This window comes from Ostrea edulis, chromosome 1 (assembly GCF_947568905.1).
Source record: "Ostrea edulis chromosome 1, xbOstEdul1.1, whole genome shotgun sequence".
NCBI classification, from domain to species: Eukaryota; Metazoa; Mollusca; class Bivalvia; order Ostreida; family Ostreidae; genus Ostrea; species Ostrea edulis.
The window spans coordinates 16,680,345-16,702,721 of NC_079164.1; the positions used below are offsets into that span (position 1 = coordinate 16,680,345).

The 22,377-nt window shown below is 33.8% G+C and overlaps 1 protein-coding gene across 4 annotated transcripts in view; it reads right to left on the reverse strand.

Annotated features, from left to right (window-relative positions):
- Positions 1-1,133: 1,133 nt before the first annotated feature.
- LOC125662189 (protein IWS1 homolog) overlaps positions 1,134-22,377 on the reverse strand; it is a 45,428-nt gene continuing 24,184 nt past the window's right edge. For all 4 annotated transcript variants that reach the window (XM_048894367.2, XM_056152918.1, XM_056152917.1 and 1 more), the window contains exons 4-10: positions 18,548-18,596; positions 17,857-17,901; positions 12,188-12,332; positions 11,334-11,463; positions 7,960-8,028; positions 7,426-7,520; positions 1,134-4,729 (exon numbers count right to left, since the gene is read on the reverse strand). In XM_048894367.2, coding sequence (XP_048750324.2) covers positions 4,680-4,729; positions 7,426-7,520; positions 7,960-8,028; positions 11,334-11,463; positions 12,188-12,332; positions 17,857-17,901; positions 18,548-18,596 — 583 coding nt within the window. In that variant the 3' untranslated portion in view covers positions 1,134-4,679. The remainder of the gene's footprint in view (positions 4,730-7,425; positions 7,521-7,959; positions 8,029-11,333; positions 11,464-12,187; positions 12,333-17,856; positions 17,902-18,547; positions 18,597-22,377) is intronic.

Below are 22,377 nucleotides of genomic sequence, written 5' to 3' on the forward strand. Positions count from 1 at the left end.
CACCCAGGAAGCGTGTGCAAAGGTCATCAATGCAACAGTCATATCCCACCTTGACTATCACAATGCCCTCCTGCTTGGCATGACTGATCGCCCCATGCACCGACTACAAGTGGCTCAGAACAACGCTGCACGTTGTCTCACAAGAACATGCTACAGACAACATATTTCGCCGGTACTTCAACAACTACACTGGCTGCCTGTAAAGCAGCGTGTTGTGTTTAAATTGTCGACAACCATACATAAGTCACTACACTCTTTCTCAGCACCAGCATACATGAGAGAGCTACAATGTATGTCCTGTTTACCAGCCACATAGGACCTTGAGATCATTATTCAACCAATAGAAACTGGTAGTGAAGAAATCATCAAACAAATATGGTGCAAGAGCCATAAAAACACTAGGTGCACAATTGTGGAATAAACTGCCACTGGAACTTCGAGAGCTTGAAGCACATGGAGCATTCCGCAAGAACCTAAAAACACTCTTTTTCAAGCGTGAATATGGCCTGTGAATGTAAAATTCAGTGTAACATCAAGGATTCCATATGCAAGCTCTTGCAAACTGAATTTTGATCCAGCATACGAATACCTGTATGCAAATTGTATCTTGTCAAGTCAAAGTCGACCACTTTGTCATTTTACTACCATTTTTATTTAAATTCTTTCTATTGTTTTATAATTTCCTTTATAGCTCTTACAGGTCTTTTATTAGTATATTATCAACGATTATTAGCACAAACATTGTACAGCGCATAGAAACTATTTGTAATTTTGCTTCACAAAGGATAATGTCTCTACTTTGCACTGTTTTAAAAGTTATGACCAGAGGAGGGGTGGGGTGGGTATATATAAGGAACAGAAAACAAAATTTTATTTTCAATTATTCTGGAAGGAGAATAAAAGCTAATGCAGGTATACACTAGCACAATATTGAATTCACATGAAAGGTCCACATAATTCTATTAAATCCACAATGTCCATCGAGTGAAATTTAATTACTGGCCTTCTACACTTCTCAATAACGCTTGCTTGTACATCTCTACACAAAACCAATCAACCCAGTGAAGAGCACCTCCTCATTCTCGGGCATCAGTTCATTAAAAATTCATTATGCAACAGAGATAGGAAGCCGATTTTCTTTTGACATGATTTTATTGCTTTTGCCTGACTTAACACAGAGTATGGATCCTATTGGTTTCTACGGAAACTAGATTTCACAACAATTAGGACTATCACAGGTTTACTTCAGTAGAGACAGTGAGTGCTGACCTCTTAACATAATATGAACTGTTAATTAGCTATATAGCTCCAACATGCTAATTACAACTGTAACAATCACAGCCAATTACTGCTATATATAGCTCTAAAACACTGCTAATTACAGCTATTTATATCTATCACACTGCTAATTACATCTATTTATAGCTCTGATGCTAATTACTGCTATAGATTGCTCTGAAACACTGCTAATTACAGCTATATATAGCTGACACACTGCTAATTACAGCTATATATAACTTTGACCCAGTGCAGTGCTAAATACAGCTTATTAATAGCTCTGACATACTGCTAATTACAGCTATATACAAATGACACACACACTCTTGATTACAGCTATACATAGCTCTGACACACACTGCTAATTACTTGCTATTAATATTTCTGAAACACGCACTGCTAAATAGCTCCAATATGCTAATTACAGCTACATGTTTATTAAGCTCTGACACATGACACTAATTAGCTGTGACAAATGGATCTATTCTAAAACTTTACACTGTCAAATGCAAAATTATAAACATTTGATTTTATACATTGCACATAAATGTCTGATAAAATTTATCAAAGGTCAACAAATCTCGCCTTCATAATCTTTAATACTTTCATAAATTCTTTGGTCAGAGATTTCAAAGAATTTTTTAATATACACAAATATAAGGTAGCATTGTCAAAAGAACACAAAACTTTTCAGGAGCCTCTGCTTTCCAATGAGTCTGACATAACCGAAAGTTACTCAACATGATTATAGATGCAGAACAATGTCTCTATGGAGACAGATTGTCACATGTATTGTTGCTACTACAAAAACTGCCCATTGCAAATACAAAAAAAATGATGTGATGTAAAGCACTGTCAACATGTAGAAAAATATCAACAAAAATAGAAAAAAAATTCTAGAAATAAGTATAGAAAAATCTACACAAGTAGTAGTATAATAAAAATATCACAAAGACGATTGAGTATACTCTACTACAGTTTCTTTAAATTCTTCAGGAATAATACACACACACACACACACACACAATTCAAAATGAAACTAGATGCATCTGAACACATATGTTCCTGCCATGCAGATAACCAGAATATCCTCAACATGTAATTGCTATTTCAATTGAAATTCATTCTGTAACTAACACCAGTTTGATGTCAAGGGTTCACAAGATATTGAATGGAAAATATATTTTTTTTATGTTCTGAGAAGTCTGACACTTGACCTTAAAATCAATTGGAGTCATCTACCCCTTTCAGGTATCAGTGAACCAAGTTTGCAATCTATCCAGTAAAAGGTTCTCAAAATATTGCACAGACAGTATTTTCTTATATCTGTAGTTCAACATTAGATCTTGTGACCTAAAAATCAACAGGGGTAATTTACTCTTTTGGGGCTACTAGTATACTAATTAAGTTTCATGTTTGCCAAGCATGGAATAGGATTTTTAAAATAATTTGAGTGGTTAACACTTGTTCTACCAAAAAACCAAGAAATGAAAGGTGCAAGCCAATTATCCCCTCTTTGAAAAAATAGGGAATACACACTCCTCCAAAACAATCATACAACCCCCCCCCCCCAACCCAATAACTAGGACAGATGGGTGGTATGACTTACAGACAGACAGGGTCAACACTATGTCTCCTACTCATTGTGTGATAGGACATGCAAATAAATCCTACATCACTTTATGACAGGCAAAGGAATGTCTGGTAACAAAACTTGTGCTGAAATCTGAACCAATAAATAACTTTTATAAACTCTGTAAACAAAAATAACATACTGTAAATAACATTTTAAATACCCTGTAATGCACAAAAATGATTCACAAAAAAGGCATCAAATAATCATGATCTATGAAATTTTTAAACAATATTGCACCATTTTTTATAAATTTGCTATGAAATAAGCATATCCTCTTTGAGTTTATTAACAAACTGTGAAATTAAATTCTTTGTAACAAAGAGGTGTTTGTGAACAAGTATACAACCAAAACAAAGAAGAGTTTTTCCCTTGCTGTACATGATAATAAACAGATATTGAAGCACAGAAAATTCTGTACTGAATACAAAACAAATCCAAAACCCTTACAACATAAAAGGGTAAAGGCTATCGGTGGAGGACTGGTACAGTAAAACCTGTTTATAAAGAACAGTCACGCTTATAATGAACACGCTTATAAGGAATTCATGCTTATTGTGAAGTGATATTTATCCCCCTATGAGAGGAATTTAACCCCAAAAAATTGTTAGATAAAACAAAGTTTGTTTATAATAAACAGTTTTTCGGAGATTCGCCATAAGCATGTTTTACTGTACATATTTTGACAAAAGTTATTGTTTTATGATAATGGTACTATACTACACTGTAGGTGTGCGTCGTGTGTATAATGGAACATAGGTGCCACAATTATGACTGGTATAGATATCAATCACATTGTCACGCATGCATTATACAACCAGTCAATGTTACAATTCACTCTGTAAAAGGGAACTTTCCAGTATTTTAAGCATTCATGAAACTCTTTTAGAAATTCTTCGCAGGTGAATAATTACTTTAATAATAGCCATTCTAAATAGAAGCTGCAATGGAATTCAGAGTGAGGTAAGAAAAACAGCACCTACCAATTCGGAAAAAAAAAAAATGTAAATTCCAGAACAAAAATACAAGTGTAAAGACTGCAGACGGCCAATGTCTTGTGAAAATTCTCCATCAATGTTTGTGGAGTGACATCACTACTGTACAATTCACATTACAATCACTATTTCATCAAACCAACTTACAAAAACAGGGCACCACCAAATGGGTGCATGATGTGCTCGCATATAACCATTCAAACCAAATCCAGATGCCCCACCCCAAGCTTAAATCACAGATGTACAGATACAATTCATACCCTTCCATATGCAAAAATATCAAGTATATGAATATCATGATTCAAGGAATAAATCTGTAAAATATTTTTGGACCCTACCCCAGGGGCCAGACCCCAAGTTTAAACCCATATACACACTACAAGTCACACTCTATCATACACCACCATCAAGTCATTTGTATCTGTGACGGTTACATAGTTACAAACAACAGTGTCATATTATAACATGCCCACATTTTTATGCAAGAGTATAACAAATGTAACATGATAAGTCCACTTCACTGATTGAAGGCCAGTGTTGTAAGTAGAATGACCTTTAGAATACAATGTCTTGCCAAATTCTACACTCAAAACTTCAGTGTTACAATCCTGATTGCCTTCATGTAGAATGTAGCACTCATGAGTGTTCTAGCATATAAACCAAAAAAAGCTTTCTACTCAGACAAACACACGACATTACCAATACACAATTGCACAGTGAACCGCCACAGCGATAGAGATAGATTTATTGTTTTTGGACTGTAAGTTCATAGGCTAGGATTCTCGCCATTTATCTACGTTGTCTCGTAACATCTGAACTTGCTCTGCAAATTAATTAAAACATACATGAAAATTATTTCACACATTAATTATAGAATAATTAATCTTAAAACTTAGGTAAATTATGCAATTAAAGAGAAGTTGGCACTAAATGTTCCAACAGATATTCTGTCAACATTCTCAAACCATTCATTCTCTCTCTCTCTCTCTCACTCACACACACACACATAAGAGTTCCACAAGAAGGAGCATATCCCCTCAAATGTCTACAAGCTATTTCTATAGTCCTGTAATGACCATGATCTTTTTTGGACCCAATGATTTTCTCTTTTGATAACAAATCTACATGTGCAGTATCAAATCAATCCAGCACAAAATGTGGCCTCAAGAGTGTCTACAAGCTTTTTCTATGAAGTCCCAAAGTGACCATCTTTGGACCCAAAATCAATAAGATTTGTCCTCTCTTAATAACAAAGCAGCATGTAAAGTATGAAACTGATGGAGCAAACAATGTAGCCTGAAGAGTGTCTACAAGTGTCTAAAAGCTTTTCCAGAAGTCATGTCGAAACCTTGACCTTTGTCCTTTTAAACCCAAAATCAATCGGGTTTTTCCTTTTTTGATAACAAAGCTACATGTGAAGCATCAAATAAATTGGGTAAAAAACATGGCCTCTAGAGTGTCCATGAGCCTTTTCTATGAAGTCCTGTAGTGACCTTGGTCTTTGACCTTTTTGAGTTCAAAATCAATAGGGTTCTTCCTCTTTTTTATAACAAAAAAGCCAGCAGAGTGTCGACAAACTCAGTGTTGCACACATACACACACTAACATGCTCACCCACACGAACGGTCCCATTACTCGCAATCTCCTCTTGCAATGAATTGTGAGGGGACAAGTAATTTGGAAATATGTGCTATATTTGTTCGGGAGAATTTCCATGACCTTTTTCTCTCTGTAAATTAGCTGCAGTTTTCTGGGGATAAAGAATTGGTATTCCAAATATTTTCCAGCCCCACAACTACCCAAACGCATAAAAAAGCAATATAATTTCACACAAAGCCCAACATAGAATGCAATTGCATACAGCACCAAATATTTTTGGACCTACAGTATTTCAAATATGCAGGAAAGCTTCGTATTGATAAAATGTACACATACAGGAATACAGGATTGCAGCTTTCAGTAAGAAACATTTACGAATGGACCTGAGATTTCCAATCTATCCATTGTTTCCTCAGAGAATTACAATCCTGTAGCCAATCTAAAGATGGATGAAGTATTCTCACACAATCACCAGTACGAGAACGACATTACCCATGTGAGAGCGCAATGCGAGATTACTGTCTTACTGTGCTGTGATGTCATACACTTCAATGATCTACATAATGCATGTGAAGTAAAATATTTTGTATTCTTTTCTTCAAATTTCAATTTGATGTAGCTTTCTGGGGTACAGGCTTGGATATTTTAGTTTACATACTGGGGACAGTCTAGGGTATTTTAGTTCACATATAATGTGTTAACTATTTTCAGTTAGATTCTTCCTGACTGTCTAATTCAGTTTGCATTTAAGTTCATATGCAGAGTTTGAGAACTTAGAAATTTCTCAAAGCTTCTGAATTAATGCATTAAACTGACTAAAATGTGAGAAAAATAATACTTCATTATTTACTGGTGCAGGAAATTCCACCTGTGAAACAAGATTTACTGTCTAGGACTTGGCAATTAAATCTTAAATTCATCCCAGACTGCGAAGCTTGTCCCCTTGGTGGAATTTCCCAATCCTACACCCGTACAATTGAAGAAATAATTCTGTTATTCCTAACAACAACTCCTACAGGCAAATTTTTTAAAAATTGAATATGATTACTTTTTAAAAGAATTTGGAATGACATCTCTTAATCAAACTCAGACATGGCTAATTCTGATAAAATCTCTAATTTGGGGCCAAAAAAAATTTTTTAAAATAGCTTGACCTAATATGACGTCCATATTATATAGTCATGACATATGACCAAGATTATAATCTGACCTTTGACCTTGATATCTATAGGGAAAAGTTTTAACCATGTTTTTTCAACATCAAACAGGCTGAACAAAAACCTCAATTTGGATCATGAACCATTGCTTAGCCAGCGAAAATGATCATGAACATTCTGCACGCCTTTTTATGAACATTGCCAGCACCTTTTTTAATATACATTGAAAACTATACTTACATTTTGCGAGACTTTATTTTAGTGATCTTGTCTCTGTAGATTTATCAACTAGACCCAATGTTCATAACGATTCAATTTGTTCATATATACATAAACTTCTTTATAAAACAATTTATACACATACTGCACATCATTTTTGTAAAATTTTAACATTTTGAACATCTATTTTATATGTATGTTTAAATTGAAATATTCTACGAAACTTTTTCTGTACAATTTGAACACTGCACATCTTTTTTTGTACTATTTGTATACATTTTGAACCTTTTTAATGCACACTTTAAGCATTCTATATCTCTTTTTTCCTGTATATTTTTAACTTTACTTTTAAAACATGAATTCAAACATTCTGCACAACAATTTTATATATATAATTTGAACTCTTCATATCTAAACATGCAATTAGAATCATTTTGCACACCTATTTTACGTGTAGTTTGAACTTTCAGTACAAATTGTTTGAACATTCTGCACACCTCTTATATGTATAGTTAAAACTTTTCTCAGGAGAAATCAAACACACCTTTTTTCAGGTTGGCTATCGTAGACTGTTTCCTTAGAAATTCTAAGCACAACTCTTTGGACAGACCAAATGCCCTCATGTTGCAAGTGAAAGTTCTGAAAGTGTACAAAAAGTATATTGCATGACCCAAAAAGACTTGAAGATGATACATTGTAAATAAAAATATCCCATTATTTACAGACAAGCTAATTGAGGACTTGATGAAGTACACTGAATAATGAAAATACTTTTTTGTCTTTTTTTTTTTTTTTTTTTTTTTTATCTTTTTTGACTGAAATATAAATTCCCAAAAAAGTCTCATATAAATTTGTTCTTATGCCTTTAAAAGAGCAATAACCTTTGAGAGATGGAATTATAGCATTATAAACTAGCAAAATAAAAATAATTGCACTGCTTTTTTTCCACCATCAATCATTTCTATTCTACAAGCTTTTTAATTTGTCAATTTGCCTGCGATTAATGTGGCTTCATTAAAATTCCTCGGTTATGTAATACTTATAAACTGTGATGTGTCTGAGGACTGATGCGCAATACCCTAGCTGTCCAAAGGTGATGTTTTCCTGGAACAGTCTGTCATCTTTCTGCTGGTCGTCCCCGTCATCGCTACAACAAACAGTACGATGGTGAGAAAGGACAACTACACCCATCATCTAGCAGACAATTCATTTATCAACCCTGCTGATATTTGACTCAGTCTTAATGAAAGGTCACATATTCTAAGTGAAGAAGAAGGTGTGACTATTTGTAATGGATCTAGCTAAGATAACTACATAACTATACTTGGTTTCCTTTTGTGGGGATAATTACACCTTAATTTAGAACATTACATCAACTGTACCAGTAACTAACTAAAGGAAACTGTTAATATATTAACAATGATCAACCTGAAAATATACAGCCCTGCATATGAAGTTCTAAAATTAATCCCACAAATCTACATAACACAGTCATTAAGATAATATTGGTAGCACATAGAATATCGGGTAAGTTTGGCATGCTGAAAATGTCGGCTTTCTTGGTGGATAAAGAAAATTTGCCAAAATCCTCATTAGCAAACATTTCTCAGACAATTGTAATCGCAAAATAAAACCGTGTCATTTCAATCTACTTTTAAATATTCCTGATGCCTAAGTTATGGAATAATATACTAGGGTTTTTAAAATATTACCCAACATTGGAAACTTTTAAATCCGCTTATCTTAGAAATTTTTTTCATTCAGGAAATTAAAACCATATAGATTTGTTTTTGATTATTTTCAGTTTTATTTTTATTTGTTTATTTATTTATTTTGTTTCATTTTCAGTTTTAAATACATGTATGTAAATAGCATACACGTATGTATACAACATACCTTCATATACTATTTTATATTGTATCTGTATAATACTGCTGACTGTATATATGTTTTCAGGACCACAATGTAAACTAGTTTTAAACTAATTGTGCTATCCTGTTTAAATAAAGGACATTATTATTATCATTATTATTATATACACTGTATTCTCACAGTATTTTCAAGGATATTGTCAAGTATCACAGTGTTAGTTCTGCCGAGAAAGGCAGTCAACTTTCTCGCCACCTCTGAACAAAATAATGTACAAACATTGGAAAAAGAAGGCTTTGAGAGGGAACAGGTAATACACATCATTATAATCTCCCTCTCCAAAAGCCTGTCTTACATTTCAACAATCATGCTCACTTCGTTTTTCACCAATACAATTTTCATTTAATTTTGGTCTTTTTTATTCCATGTCAAAACATGATCGCCAATTGTTAATTTATTGTAATGAGAGAGGTATTGATGTCAGTGCATGTGCACTTCTTTTCCATCTCAATATTCCAAATGATTTGTATAAAGGGAGAAGAGGTCAATTCGTTTATGCAGTTTGAATTGTAAAACACTAAATGTTAGAACCCTGGTTACTGATTGTAAATACCTCTAAGGAAAAAAAATTCTATAGAGGTGAAACGCCATGGAAAACCTTGTGGAAACATCAAATGATTGTTATTTACATGTCACACCTTATCTCTTCAAAGAAATCTGATTCACACGGATTACATAACAACAAGAGATTACCATATTATTTGTGATAAATGTTTGCTAACTGCACCTTTAAAAACCAAGTCGTTTATCAGAAGGAGGATGTTGGTGATTTAAAGATAACTAATGGTTGTTTATCAAGAATGTCACCTTATCTCTCATTTTTCACACCATGTCAAGAATAAAAATTCCATGTTACTAGCTCAGTACCGGTATTTATAGGTATCTTTCCAGCATGAAATGACAAAGTTATCTCCCTTTGTCATAATACACGTTATATGTACCATGATGTGCACTACATCTACTAAAATGTTATTTTGATTAATCACCCTTCACATAGTAGACTATGAGAAACCACTGCTGATGAAGCATTATCATTTCTGGTCTCCAAACCCCGCGTGAATATTCCAATTATGGTATCATTTATGGAAATTAAATTTCTTTCTCAAATATTTTCCTAATTTCGATTCAAACTCATTTGCTTGGAGAGAAAAAAAATACTGGTAACTTTTCACTATTGGGACTATAAATTGAATCCTGTTGGACAGAAAGATGGTAAATTATCCAAGGCCCTGGCACATCAATCAATCTGGTCCAATATAATGTTCATTTTCAGAAGTAAAAATTGTTATTCATTCCATGAAAATAAAAAATGAGTGAAAATATTAAGATTGGAACTATTTCATTTCATACCATCTGTTACGGGAGTTATAAAAACTGTGATAAAAATGTAATTAACAGAAACTTCAACATTCTGTAGTTGGATTTGAAGTTCATTTCAAGATACAGGAGAAAGTTCTAATGCATCACAGTGGTCATCATCACACAACCTTCATGCCATAAACACTATAATGAGGCAGGATTCGTTTTCTTCAAATTTTCACTTTTGCTTTCTACTCCTGACAATATAAACACCTACAGAATATTGAATACAGACTGTAGATTCCTAAATATACGCGAGGAATTTATCATCATGTAATTTAGCATGATGAACCATTCACAAATTAAAATTACTCACTTTTATTTTCATATACATGTAAAAATTCTTAATCAACAGTTCATTCTGAGTACAATTTTTTTTCTGTGTTTATAGATATACCAGTGAATTTAAAATATACAAACAAGCACAAGGCAGTCAAAACCCATACATATCAACCACAAAATATTAGTCACCACAGTGTAAATAGAGCTGTTAATAAAGATTGAGGAGGACCCATATTACAGTACACACTGATGATGAACCCACATCGTAGATGTGAAGCTAGCTGGCACTGATTAGGACCCAACTTATTGATAGCATAGTCAGCTCAATTAATGAGGACCCACATTGTAGATAGTGGTATCAGCTAAAGCTGATGAGGACCCACATTATAGATAAGTGGTGTCAGCTCAGACTATTGAGGACCCACATTGTAGATAAGTGGTGTCAGCTCAGACTGATGAGGACCCACATTGTAGATAAGTGGTATCAGCTCAGACTGATGAGGACCCACATTGTAGATAAGTGGTATCAGCTCAGACTGATGAGGACCCACATTGTAGATAAATGGTATCAGCTCAGACTGATGAGGACCCACATTGTAGATAAGTGGTATCAGCTCAGACTGATGAGGACCCACATTGTAGATAAGTGGTATCAGCTCAGACTGATGAGGACCCACATTGTAGATAAGTGGTATCAGCTCAGACTGATGAGGACCCACATTGTAGATAAATGGTATCAGCTCAGAATGATGAGGACCCACATTGTAGATAAGTGGTATCAGCTCAGACTGATGAGGACCCACATTGTAGATAAGTGGTATCAGCTCAGATTGATGAGGATGTATGATATTGACTTTGGGACACTGAGGACACAATTCCTACCTCGTACAGACAGGTCTCTTGGACCGCTCCAACTGTACCGCATCAAAGAATGCAGCATTCCAGAACCTCAGGGATTGCCAAATGGGCTGGTCTCTAAGGAAACTATACAAGAAGTTCTTACCATGGCAACCTGTAAATAACATTTTAGGATTATAAAAGCCTTCCACAAGAAAAGACCTTGTTACAATGTTATGACTGTGTATTTGAACCTGGTACATAAAAAAAATTCAAGATGGGGCTATACCAAGGCCATCATAAAACATGGTTATTGAAATCTCTCTGAAGGATTCAGTAGCATCATAATTATGACCTTTGAAGAAAAGTAACAAAAATTCTACAAGAAAAATCATCTGAAAATACAATCAAAGTCTGTGTTTTACAATAAAGCAATAAATCTTCACAGAAGGGTGACGTGCAGGTGACCTTTAGCAGCAGGAAGAGGTTGCCAATAATTCCAGCTTTAGTACAAGTCCAGGGTCATTACTACATAAGTTTTCAGCATGGTAGGAAACAAAAGAATGATGTTAACCTTTTGTGGGTCATAAAAACAAGCTGAAGGTAAAGATTTGCTTTGCAAATTTTCAGAACACTGAAATTTGAATCCCATCCTGCACATAGATTGGACTTTGTTTTAAACCAATTCCTTCATACATAATTGTTCAATTTCAGATCTACATTGTAAATCTGACATTTTTCTATTCTACTGGTTCTTTTGTGTAAGTAAAGTATTGTTGTCAAAGGTTCAGGGATACCTGCAGCTTCAAACTAAAGGAAAAATGTAAATAATGCAAGGCAATTTGTCAACTGTTCGTGAATTCTGAATCACATAGACACAGGACTGCTCTGTCAATTACCTTCATAGTAGAATGTGAAACACATGTTCATGAGTGATTTGGCGGGCGTAAAATCCTCAGCCTCTCCACATTCAAACAGCACCACAGCAAAGTACTGCATCAGCCGGAAAAAAATCTGCTCCGTCACTCTCTTGTTGTTCACTCTCTGTAAGCAAGTTAAAAACAGAAATTGTTGATAATTAGGGAACATTGTTTCCAATAAAGTCTGGAGAATAATGAAATGATGTTTATTTTATTTCCCCAAGATCAACAAAATAATGGAAATCCAATCAGCCCTGTAAGACAAAACAAAATTCTATGCCCCCGGGGGTTTGCTATAATCATATCTTATTATACATGAATGGATTTAATTTCCATAAAACAGATCAGTGGATTTTCCTTTGTGAAAGACCATTTGCGAACTACTTTTATGGCGATGAAAATATCAGTGTTTAAGTCATGTATCCAGATTCAAAAGCAATAACCAATATAGCTATGTTTTAAATTAGGACTATAAACAAATTATCATCAACCTTGGGATGTTCAGTGTGTCAGCTGCACAAATAACACAAGGAGATATTTGCTAGCATTTAAATTTGCTAGTATTTCATTGGAACATTTTTATTTCTTCAAAAGACAAAAGAAAGAAAGAAAACAAAAGGATTTTTTTTTCTTTCAAAATGATTTTATCAAAAAATTGTGTCTGTGTGTGAGTTGTTGAAACTTGTCTTGAATTTCCTGGAAATGGTGAAGCTTTTACATCAATATCAACAACATATGTCACAATGACCTACTTCTAAGTCACAATGACCTACTTCTAAAAATGAAAACATTAAATCAGAAGGATATATATATATCTAATAATAAAAGTCAAGAAACACAAAACTCGAATAACATTTCACTGTTAGCACTTACGGCTTTAATTAAGCCTCTTCAGACAGTTATAAAATAATTAAAATACCATTTTATAACTGTCTGAAGAGGCATTAAAGCCGAAAATGTTATTCAAGTTTTGTGTTTGTTGTTGTTGGTTCCTTTTTATTTCCGTGCAGAATTACGGGTAATGTCCACACTAGTGGGCCCCCTTCCAGGTATCTGGCTAGCTGCACGCATGGCAGATCTCACCTCAGATCTCCATTTTTTCCGGTCTTGAGGGTCGGCAGTAGAGAGCTTCCATTCTCTACAAACTTTCTCCGTCAGCTCTCTCCAAGATAGCATTGGCCGACCAACTCTACGTCTCCCAGAAACTTGTATGTTTTGAGCGCACTTGACTGCACTGCTGGATCTGACAAAGTGGCCATACCAGCGGAGTCTCCTTTCCCTTAAGATGAGGTCGAGGTCATCGATGCCATTTAGCCGCCCAAGCAATTCAGTTGAACCTACAGTGGCCATATCTTCAGGCTTGATGTTACAGATCTGTCTCATCATGGCCCTGTCATTGCGTAGTAGACGATGAAGATTTGGCTTGGTCAGTGCCCAGGTCTTACTGGCATGGAGCATAGCGCTCCGTACACAGGTGTTATACACTCGACCACGGGTCTTATACGAGATGTGGCATGATGTCAGGACTGGTAGCAGCTCCTTGAATTTCTTCCAAGTGTTTCTTGACTTTTATTATTGGATATATTTACTGTATCAAAAAATACTGAATTCTTTTTACAAACTAGATAGATAGAGAGATATATATACATGTATTACAATACATATATATACATGTATTACACCCTAAAGTAATTTAAGAATTGTATGGGTCATTGATAATTAATGACCCAATGAATATTTTTAATTTTTATATATGTTGTAGTTGACAAAAGGTGTAACTTATTTTGAAATTATCATATTTGGTTTCCATGGTAAGTGTTATGCTACGGTTGTTGTAGTGACCACCCCTTATCAACCTTCGGTAATAAATGTTTCAGATGGTGTTTAAAATTGATATAAAAAGAGGTAGTAATACAAATTTCATATCAAATTAAAGATAAAGCATTTAATAATAGTCAAACCTCGTTATCTTGAACTCGATGGGACTGAGAAAATAAGAATACGTGGTTGGGACTTCTGAATCACTTCGACATATCCACGGTTTTTGAGATATTGGTGTTCGAGCTACCGATGTTCAATTGTATATGATATACAATAAGATCTCCATTTACTTCAATATGAACTAATAGCACAGCTGCTTATAAGCATTTTTTTTAAGAAGCCAATTATTCTTAACAGTAGACATATTTTTGCCCCCCCCCCCCCAAACCGAAAAATAAATAACATGAATTCTATTTATCTTTACATATGTTGTAACATATGTTAGTAGCAATGTTTCTTGAAAACATCAATATCCGGATTACTAATGCATGAGCACTATAATCCCCCACCCCCACCTCTTATATATGTAAATAATGAACTGAAAGTGCTATCACTGTTGCTTTGGAGATGTATTTAGAGTGTTCTGTTTGAAACTACCTCCATTCATACTCCTGTAAATATAATAATGTGAACTACTTTGAAAGCCCCCTCACCATTCCTCTCCCCCAGATCCACTCTTGTTATTGTGATGAATTTTCTTATTTTTATTAACAAAAGAATTACTGCTGTTTTCAAACTACAGACTTTAAATTTATATAGCCTCCTGCTTTCTGGTAAAAGGTAAATAACTCTTATCATCCATGTGGCATAGTAAACTCCCCTTGATTTCCTGTAAGCTAACGATCTTGAAGTAGACGATGTAAGTGTAGCCAAATAAAGTGATTTATTAACAAATCTCTCAAAGGACATAATGATAAAAGTAAGTTTTTCCCTCACAAATCTATGTATTGTGTATAGTGTACTTAAGCACGATAGAAATTATTGATTTATTTGCTCACAGTGACGTACTTTATATGTAATCCGCGTCTCCCCAGCCTACGGCTTCCTTTGGATATTATCACATATATCACTGATATTTTACATCCAGCATGTTGAATTAATTTATGTTCATTAACACTGTATACATGTTATGAAATATATAAAATTGTATATAATCATTTTATTAGTGGTTTGTGAACATCACATATATGAAGAATATCATTTTGTAAGGCTTAAATTGACTGGGGTTGGGGTGGGGGGTGGTGTGGGTGGTGGGGGTGTTTACATGTATCATGGAGACTCAAGTTATGCTAGCTATATAGATCTATATCTACATTCACTGAATCTTTTCTCCTATATTTCTTTTGAAATTTACATTGCTTTCAACTAAGACAATGAATGCATATTTGTTGCAAACTAGTTCGATCTGGTTTTCTAGTACCACCTGTCCGCAAAATCATTACCAAGAAAGGAGTGTCATCAAGTCAATTAGGGTAATATTCCATTCAATGTAACAAATGGGTCAACCATGATATTTTAGATCTTAATTCTAGTTTATTTTTTTAAATAATACATAAAAATATAAACAATAAAATGCTTTCTTTGTTGTTTCATTGGGTGATGAAGGTGACTAGCATTGCAGATTCCAGAAAAAATTTCCACAACCCACTTATGCGGGTTTTGCATTTTTTCTGCAATGCTTGCTACCTTCATCACCCAATGAAACAACAAAGAAAGCATTTTATTGTTTAAATATTCCCATGAGAGCTTTATTGTTGATATCAAGTATAATGTTAATATCTTGATAATGGTAACTGTCTTAACGAAGCTATACAATGCAGACTGTCACATTGATTTGATTTTAAAATGTATAGATTTAGATCATTGGATCCCCTCAATGATGTCCATAGATGGAGACGAAAGGCCGGGTGTGAACATTTTTACAGCAAATTCAATCTGCTAAATATTCACCGTCTTTCATCCTTCCATGTTAATGGTGTGCTCACTGGCTTCTATGTGGTGGCCGACATCAAATTCTTTGAACATCTATTAACTCAATCTCGCTTTCCACCACCTTTAAATATGAATGTTTGTGCCTGACGCTTCTATTAACTCAGTATTTACAATACTTATTTAAAAGATAATTATACAGTTAGTTACTATTCATTTGTAATTTTCTAAACAAATTTTCCTTTAACCCTGCATCTAGTTACATGACAAGCCTTTGTCTAAAAGACAATTAAAACTAAACAAAAATTAACTAACAAATTCAGAGTGGTAAAAAGGTAAGCGTAAAAATTAACCAACAAATTCAGAGTGGTAAAAAGGTAAGCGTAAAAATTAACCAACAAATTCAGAGTGGTAAAAAGGTAAGCGTAAAAATTAACCAACAAATTCAGAGTGGTAAAAAGGTAAGCATAAATATATCGTATATTTCATTTAAAGAAACTCATGAACTCGTTCATCTATTTAGTAGCATTACTGTTTTTCTATTTAATGATTGGCTAAATACTGTAACAATAATTATACCATTCATTTTTAACAAACTGAGTGTTTGAATTACAAATTACATGTCAGTCTTGTATTTTTGCCATTGAAAATTAAAACAAGAATAACTGTAGAAGTAACTAAATGAACAAAACAAAATGGTGGCGCCCATATGGATCACAAAATTTTCAGTGAACGTATGTAGAGATTTTCTCTATTCATTTGCTGATTTTCTCATTTTTCTTTTACATACGTGTTACCTTTAGAGCCTTTGCTCGGTACTAATGCTCCAGCGTATGACGTATTTTGGAATCAGAAACCAAAATAGTCTCTATTTAGATACCACAGAAATAAACCATGTGGTGCCTTGCAATCGTTACCTTAAGTGTTGTCAGAAATCCTGTCTAGCAAAAAATTGCAAATGTAGAGAAGATAACTAGGGGGGAAAAACCGACACTTTTGCAGGACCCAAACATATATATGATCTACAGATCAGCATGCCTTAAACATCCATCCTCTGAGCTACCTAGAAAGGCAACATAATTTTAAAGGAAAAGGAATATATCTATTTTATACACATTGCAACACTACTCAATCTTTTTTGAAAAACTGAAAATGTGTTGAGGACATAAGATACCCCCCAAAAATTTTTGTTATAGAATTTTGTAACACCATTTGTAAATGTTTTAATATTGCTAAAAACCTGTATTAGAAACAGAATTTTCCTATGAAACTACCTTAATTTTTGCATTATCCACAAATCTTTACTTGAAGATTCGATTCAATGGAGAAACATTACCCAGACATTGAAATCCTTCAAAGACATCTTTTTACTGGTGCATTTCATGTATTCATGACCAATTTAAAGTGTTGTCTGCTCAATTAATAGTAAATCCCACAGTAAAATCCTACTTCATTTGATGGGTTCAAAATTGTGAGTACCCTTATGACCTAAAAAGATTCCTCATCAAGGTTGCAACATTTTCAATACACTATAATACATGCCAGTTCTATATATTCCTATCAAAACAATGTGATTACAAGATAAACTTTATAATCCTATTAATTAAGCTAAAATTATGAATGAGAATTTGGGTTTCTGAAAATAAAGATGGAGACTAAATATAAACAACAACAAAACTTTGAAACACGCTTGACACATCTAATGTGCCAGTTTTGAAATAAACACACAATAAATGACCATTAATTATTCCTGAATTATCATTCATTTCATTATTCTATTAAATGTCTCATGCAGAATTATGAAACATCGTAGTATATAAAGCAAACACACAAATGAGATCGCACCAACATTACTGAATGAAGAGCTAAAATAACATAAAGAATTCTGAGGTACCGACCTGCCCATTGACATATCGTGCAAACCACTGTCTACCAGCAACCTCCTGAAATACAAAAAAATCCCCATGACAAATGGCACTTGGAGCACAGGGTTAAGGCAGTCAGTTCACCCCAACATAATGACATGCATCTCCCTAAATCAAGACTTAATTATCCAGGTGTTTATTTACACGTCAGACACTCCTTAATGCTGACATTTCATTTGCATAATGACACCGGAACAGAAATAATGGGGTGAATCTGTTTCCATGACATAAGGTGCATGAAAATAAGAGAAAATACAATAAAACTGCATTAAGATAATTGTTACAGAGGACACCATTTCAAATCTTGGTCCCTATTTAGCATTGTCATAGCTGTTTGCTCTTGTTTGACATAATCTCTGCATGGTACCATGTAAAGGAATTACTACAATAAAAATGTCTGTATTGACCAGATTCCCAGATACCACGGAAGAATAGAACCTAGCTATAAAATTGATAGCTCCAGTACGTATGCTGATTTCAATGTCATATTGTCTCAATCTCCTGAATTACAGCAAAGTTCCATTTACGCTTCATCAATAGCTGCAGAAATTTATGTCCTTCTACCAATAAAGGCCAAATGCAATGTCTATAAAATGAGTATATCAAGTTTTATTACAATACAATAAAACTATAACGCTTGCTGAAGAACACATCGTCACCATACCTGGCAAAGTTCTCCAAATTTGGCCTTCTCTGTCTGTGAAATCTCCTTGCTGAAAAAACAATAAAAAATATTATATTTCATGTAAAATACTCGAATCTGATTGGTCGAAAAACATTTGAAAAAACATTGTTACCCTCTGAGAACAAAAAAACACGCGCCCCAGGGTGATAGTATCTAGCAATGGGTAACAGTACTTAACAACATGTGATATTATAAAAAATTATCACATGCGTCAAATTTATGCGCTGCATATGGTTCAGCATAGATTGTTAGGTGACATCGTTTGAGCGTTTGTAATAAACGCGAATACCCGCATCGAAATACGAAATATAGCATGACAGTGATTGATCAAATGTCAACAGAAGCAAGTTATTCTGCTTTGTTGTTTATATAACATTCAGTATAATAAAACAAATATTGCATGTAGTTGAGGGCAACATTGAAAATTGCCAAGGTTGACAATGGTTTCTGGAGGGGTGAAAATTTACAATGTTACCCTCAACTACATGCAGTATTATATACTGTAACATTAATCTAATCATTATTATATGCCTACAAGTATTGTTTGCTTATAAGGGGTTAAAAGTTCACAATAAAGATGACAGTACAATTTGAAGATAATTTCCCTAACAGATGTCCACTAATTTCATGTTTACAGAATCCACTAATTTCATGTTTACAGGATCCACCAATTTCATGTTTACAGGATCCACTAATTTCATGTGTACATGCAGAATCCACTAATTTCATGTGTACAGAATCCACTAATTTCATGTTTACAGGATCCACTAATTTCATGTTTACAGGATCCACCAATTTCATGTTTACAGGATCCACTAATTTCATGTGTACACGCAGAATCCACTAATTTCATGTGTACAGAATCCACTAATTTCATGTTTACAGGATCCACTAATTTCATGTTTACAGGATCCACTAATTTCATGTGTACAGAATCCACTAATTTCATGTGTACAGAATCCACTAATTTCATGTGTACAGAATCCACTAATCTCATGTTTACGGGATCCACTAATTTCATGTTTACAGGATCCACTAATTTCAAGTTTACAGGATCCACTAATTTCATGTGTACAGGATCCACTAATCTCATGTCTACAGGATCCACTAATCTCATGTTTACAGGATCCACTAATTTCATGTTTACAATCTATAGGAGTAGAATTTGAAGATAAACTACAGGGAATGAAAATCACTTTGTTGTATGCATGAATTCATCATAAGCATGTTAATTGTAACCTTGCTTTACTGTATTCATTTTGCCTTGACAGACTAAAATGATTTCCTGTCATCATGGATAGAATGTGCCAGGGACTGCCAGCTATATTTCTATAGACGGTTTGTAAGAAAAATATAAACAGTTAAATGACAGCTACTGAATTCAATAACATTGTTCCATAATGTGTTTCTTATCAAAATTTTAGTAACGCCCCTCCATTCTTGCAGCCCTACTGTAGTCTATGAGCTTGATAAACCTGATATATTTCTGTTGACAGTTAGTTACAAACTTAATAATGAAGCATGTCCTGTTGACTTTCACAAAATGGAGTGAGGTCTCTTTATTAGTCTATAAATAGATATGTCCTGTCGACTTAGATGTCTTTTTAACATGCTATAAATAGATTTGTCTTTTGACTTAGATTCTTTTTATCATGCTATATATAGATATGTCCTGTCGACTTCGATGTCTTTTTATCATGCTATAAATAAGTGTGTCCTGTTGACTCAATAGACTGAGGTCTCTTGATTATGCCAGATCTCACTGACTGAAAGGGGCCCAATATTTTCAGGTCTCATCCAGAAGACCTGTGAAATTCACAACTCATTTCAAAATTAGGTTTTGAACCAGTTAGGACTCACATCAACAACAAATCGTAAAGAAAGTGAATGCCCAGTCAACTATGCTAACACAATTAGATAATGTGGATGAAGTTTACATAGTTAGAAACACCAACTAGAGAAATCTACTACTTACACTCAACTTGCTTAGTAATATGTTAACTCTTCTGGTTTCACCAAGAGAATCAGTTTCAAAAATCTACCTTCTACTACCTGTTTGAAATCTCATGATTTTATTTACACCTTTCAATTTCATAAGTCCTTAAAACTATTGTATAAATATGTTATGTTTATCTCTTTGAATTTCCACGAGAGAGTGGTGGCTCCAGTGAACATGTAGTGTGATATGGGTGATTGTCTGACTTCGTATTGTTGTGTGAATCATATATTGCCTGATCAACTGATTGGTATACCTGACAAATTCAATCATTTTTCATGAGACTGGCAATATTAACGAAAAAATGTTTTGAGATTTTATAAATAAGAAAAATCAGTGGCCTTTACTGACGACTGATATTAGATTATTAGACAATATTATGAATTATTCAAACTTATTATTCCTTCAATAATTTATAGAAAGTTTTCATTTGACATACACATCTATGTTGACACATTAAATTGACTGGAAGTGCATCAAAGGTAAACATAGCTGCATCTATTGGTGTAAAAATAATGTATAAAAACTCTTATCATTGCAATATGAGCATTGGACAAGGTCCTGCCAATTAGTACGTGTTTTATCTAAGATTAGACATTCTGAAAAATTGGAAACTCTGGTTGACCTAGTTATAATACCTTTATGTTTATCTAAGATTAGACATTCTGAAAAATTGAAAACTCTGGTTGACCTAGTTATAATACCTTAATGTTTTGGTTAAGATCTGACAGTAAACTAACAAAAAAATATCACACAGAAGCACATTTAAAAGTTTGTGTGTCTGCCAAGGACTTAAAAGAACTTAGGGAACGTTTCCCATACCCTGCCCACCGTAAAATATTGCCACAAAACGGCGTAAAACCACAATCAATCAATCAATCAATCAACCTATGCCCTGCTTTCCACAAACTTGGTCTGATAGTACTATCAGTACTTTGATTGGTATAATTAAGCCAATATATATTATGTGCTGAATTTCTCTAAGATTCTCAAAATACTCAAAATACCCCTGTAAATATATAAAATAAAATCTCATAATTTTTTTCTGATGTCATACCTAATATATCAAAGATACTTATGTAATCCATATTTTGTTAATCATCTTATACGATGATATTTGATGTCTTGGTTTTTTTATTTTAAATCTGGGGATATCACTGCATGAGGAAGAAAATGACCACATTACTTCTTTTTAATATCTATACTGTCTGAGAGATGATACCTGGCCCACTCCTTCAGATGGTATAGCCGATTCTGTATATTGATGATGTATAAGTACATTGCAGGTTAATATATATATATACATGTAGTCTCATGTCACATACATACAAAAAATAACTCTGTTCTGTTTATAATCTAATTAAAAACAATAAAACCACACCTTAGCTATTCTATAATTCAAAGCATGAAATTCAATATTGCTTTTTCGAACAATGATACCGAGTATTATTTCAGAGTAGTGTAATAAACTATTTTAATTATTTTGTGGTTATGTAGCTTGGGTTTTAATTTTATCAAAATCCTGATGTAACTTTGGCAGTGTGCGATGACTATAAGCCAAAAATCATGGAATTTTCTACCAGTCTATAATCCTCAGTCGTATAGATATATCTTAAGGAATTTATTTAGATGGCACAATTTTCAGCAGTGTTTCCCAGAAAATCTATATAAAAACAAAATTTATTGATTCACATACGGTAGCTACACATAAAAATGCAAAAGCAAATAAATGGGATCTTTAATTTGCAGGGATCGTGATTGATCTTGCCTTCTTTAGATGAATGAAGATTGGTCTCAGGGTGCTGTCTAATAC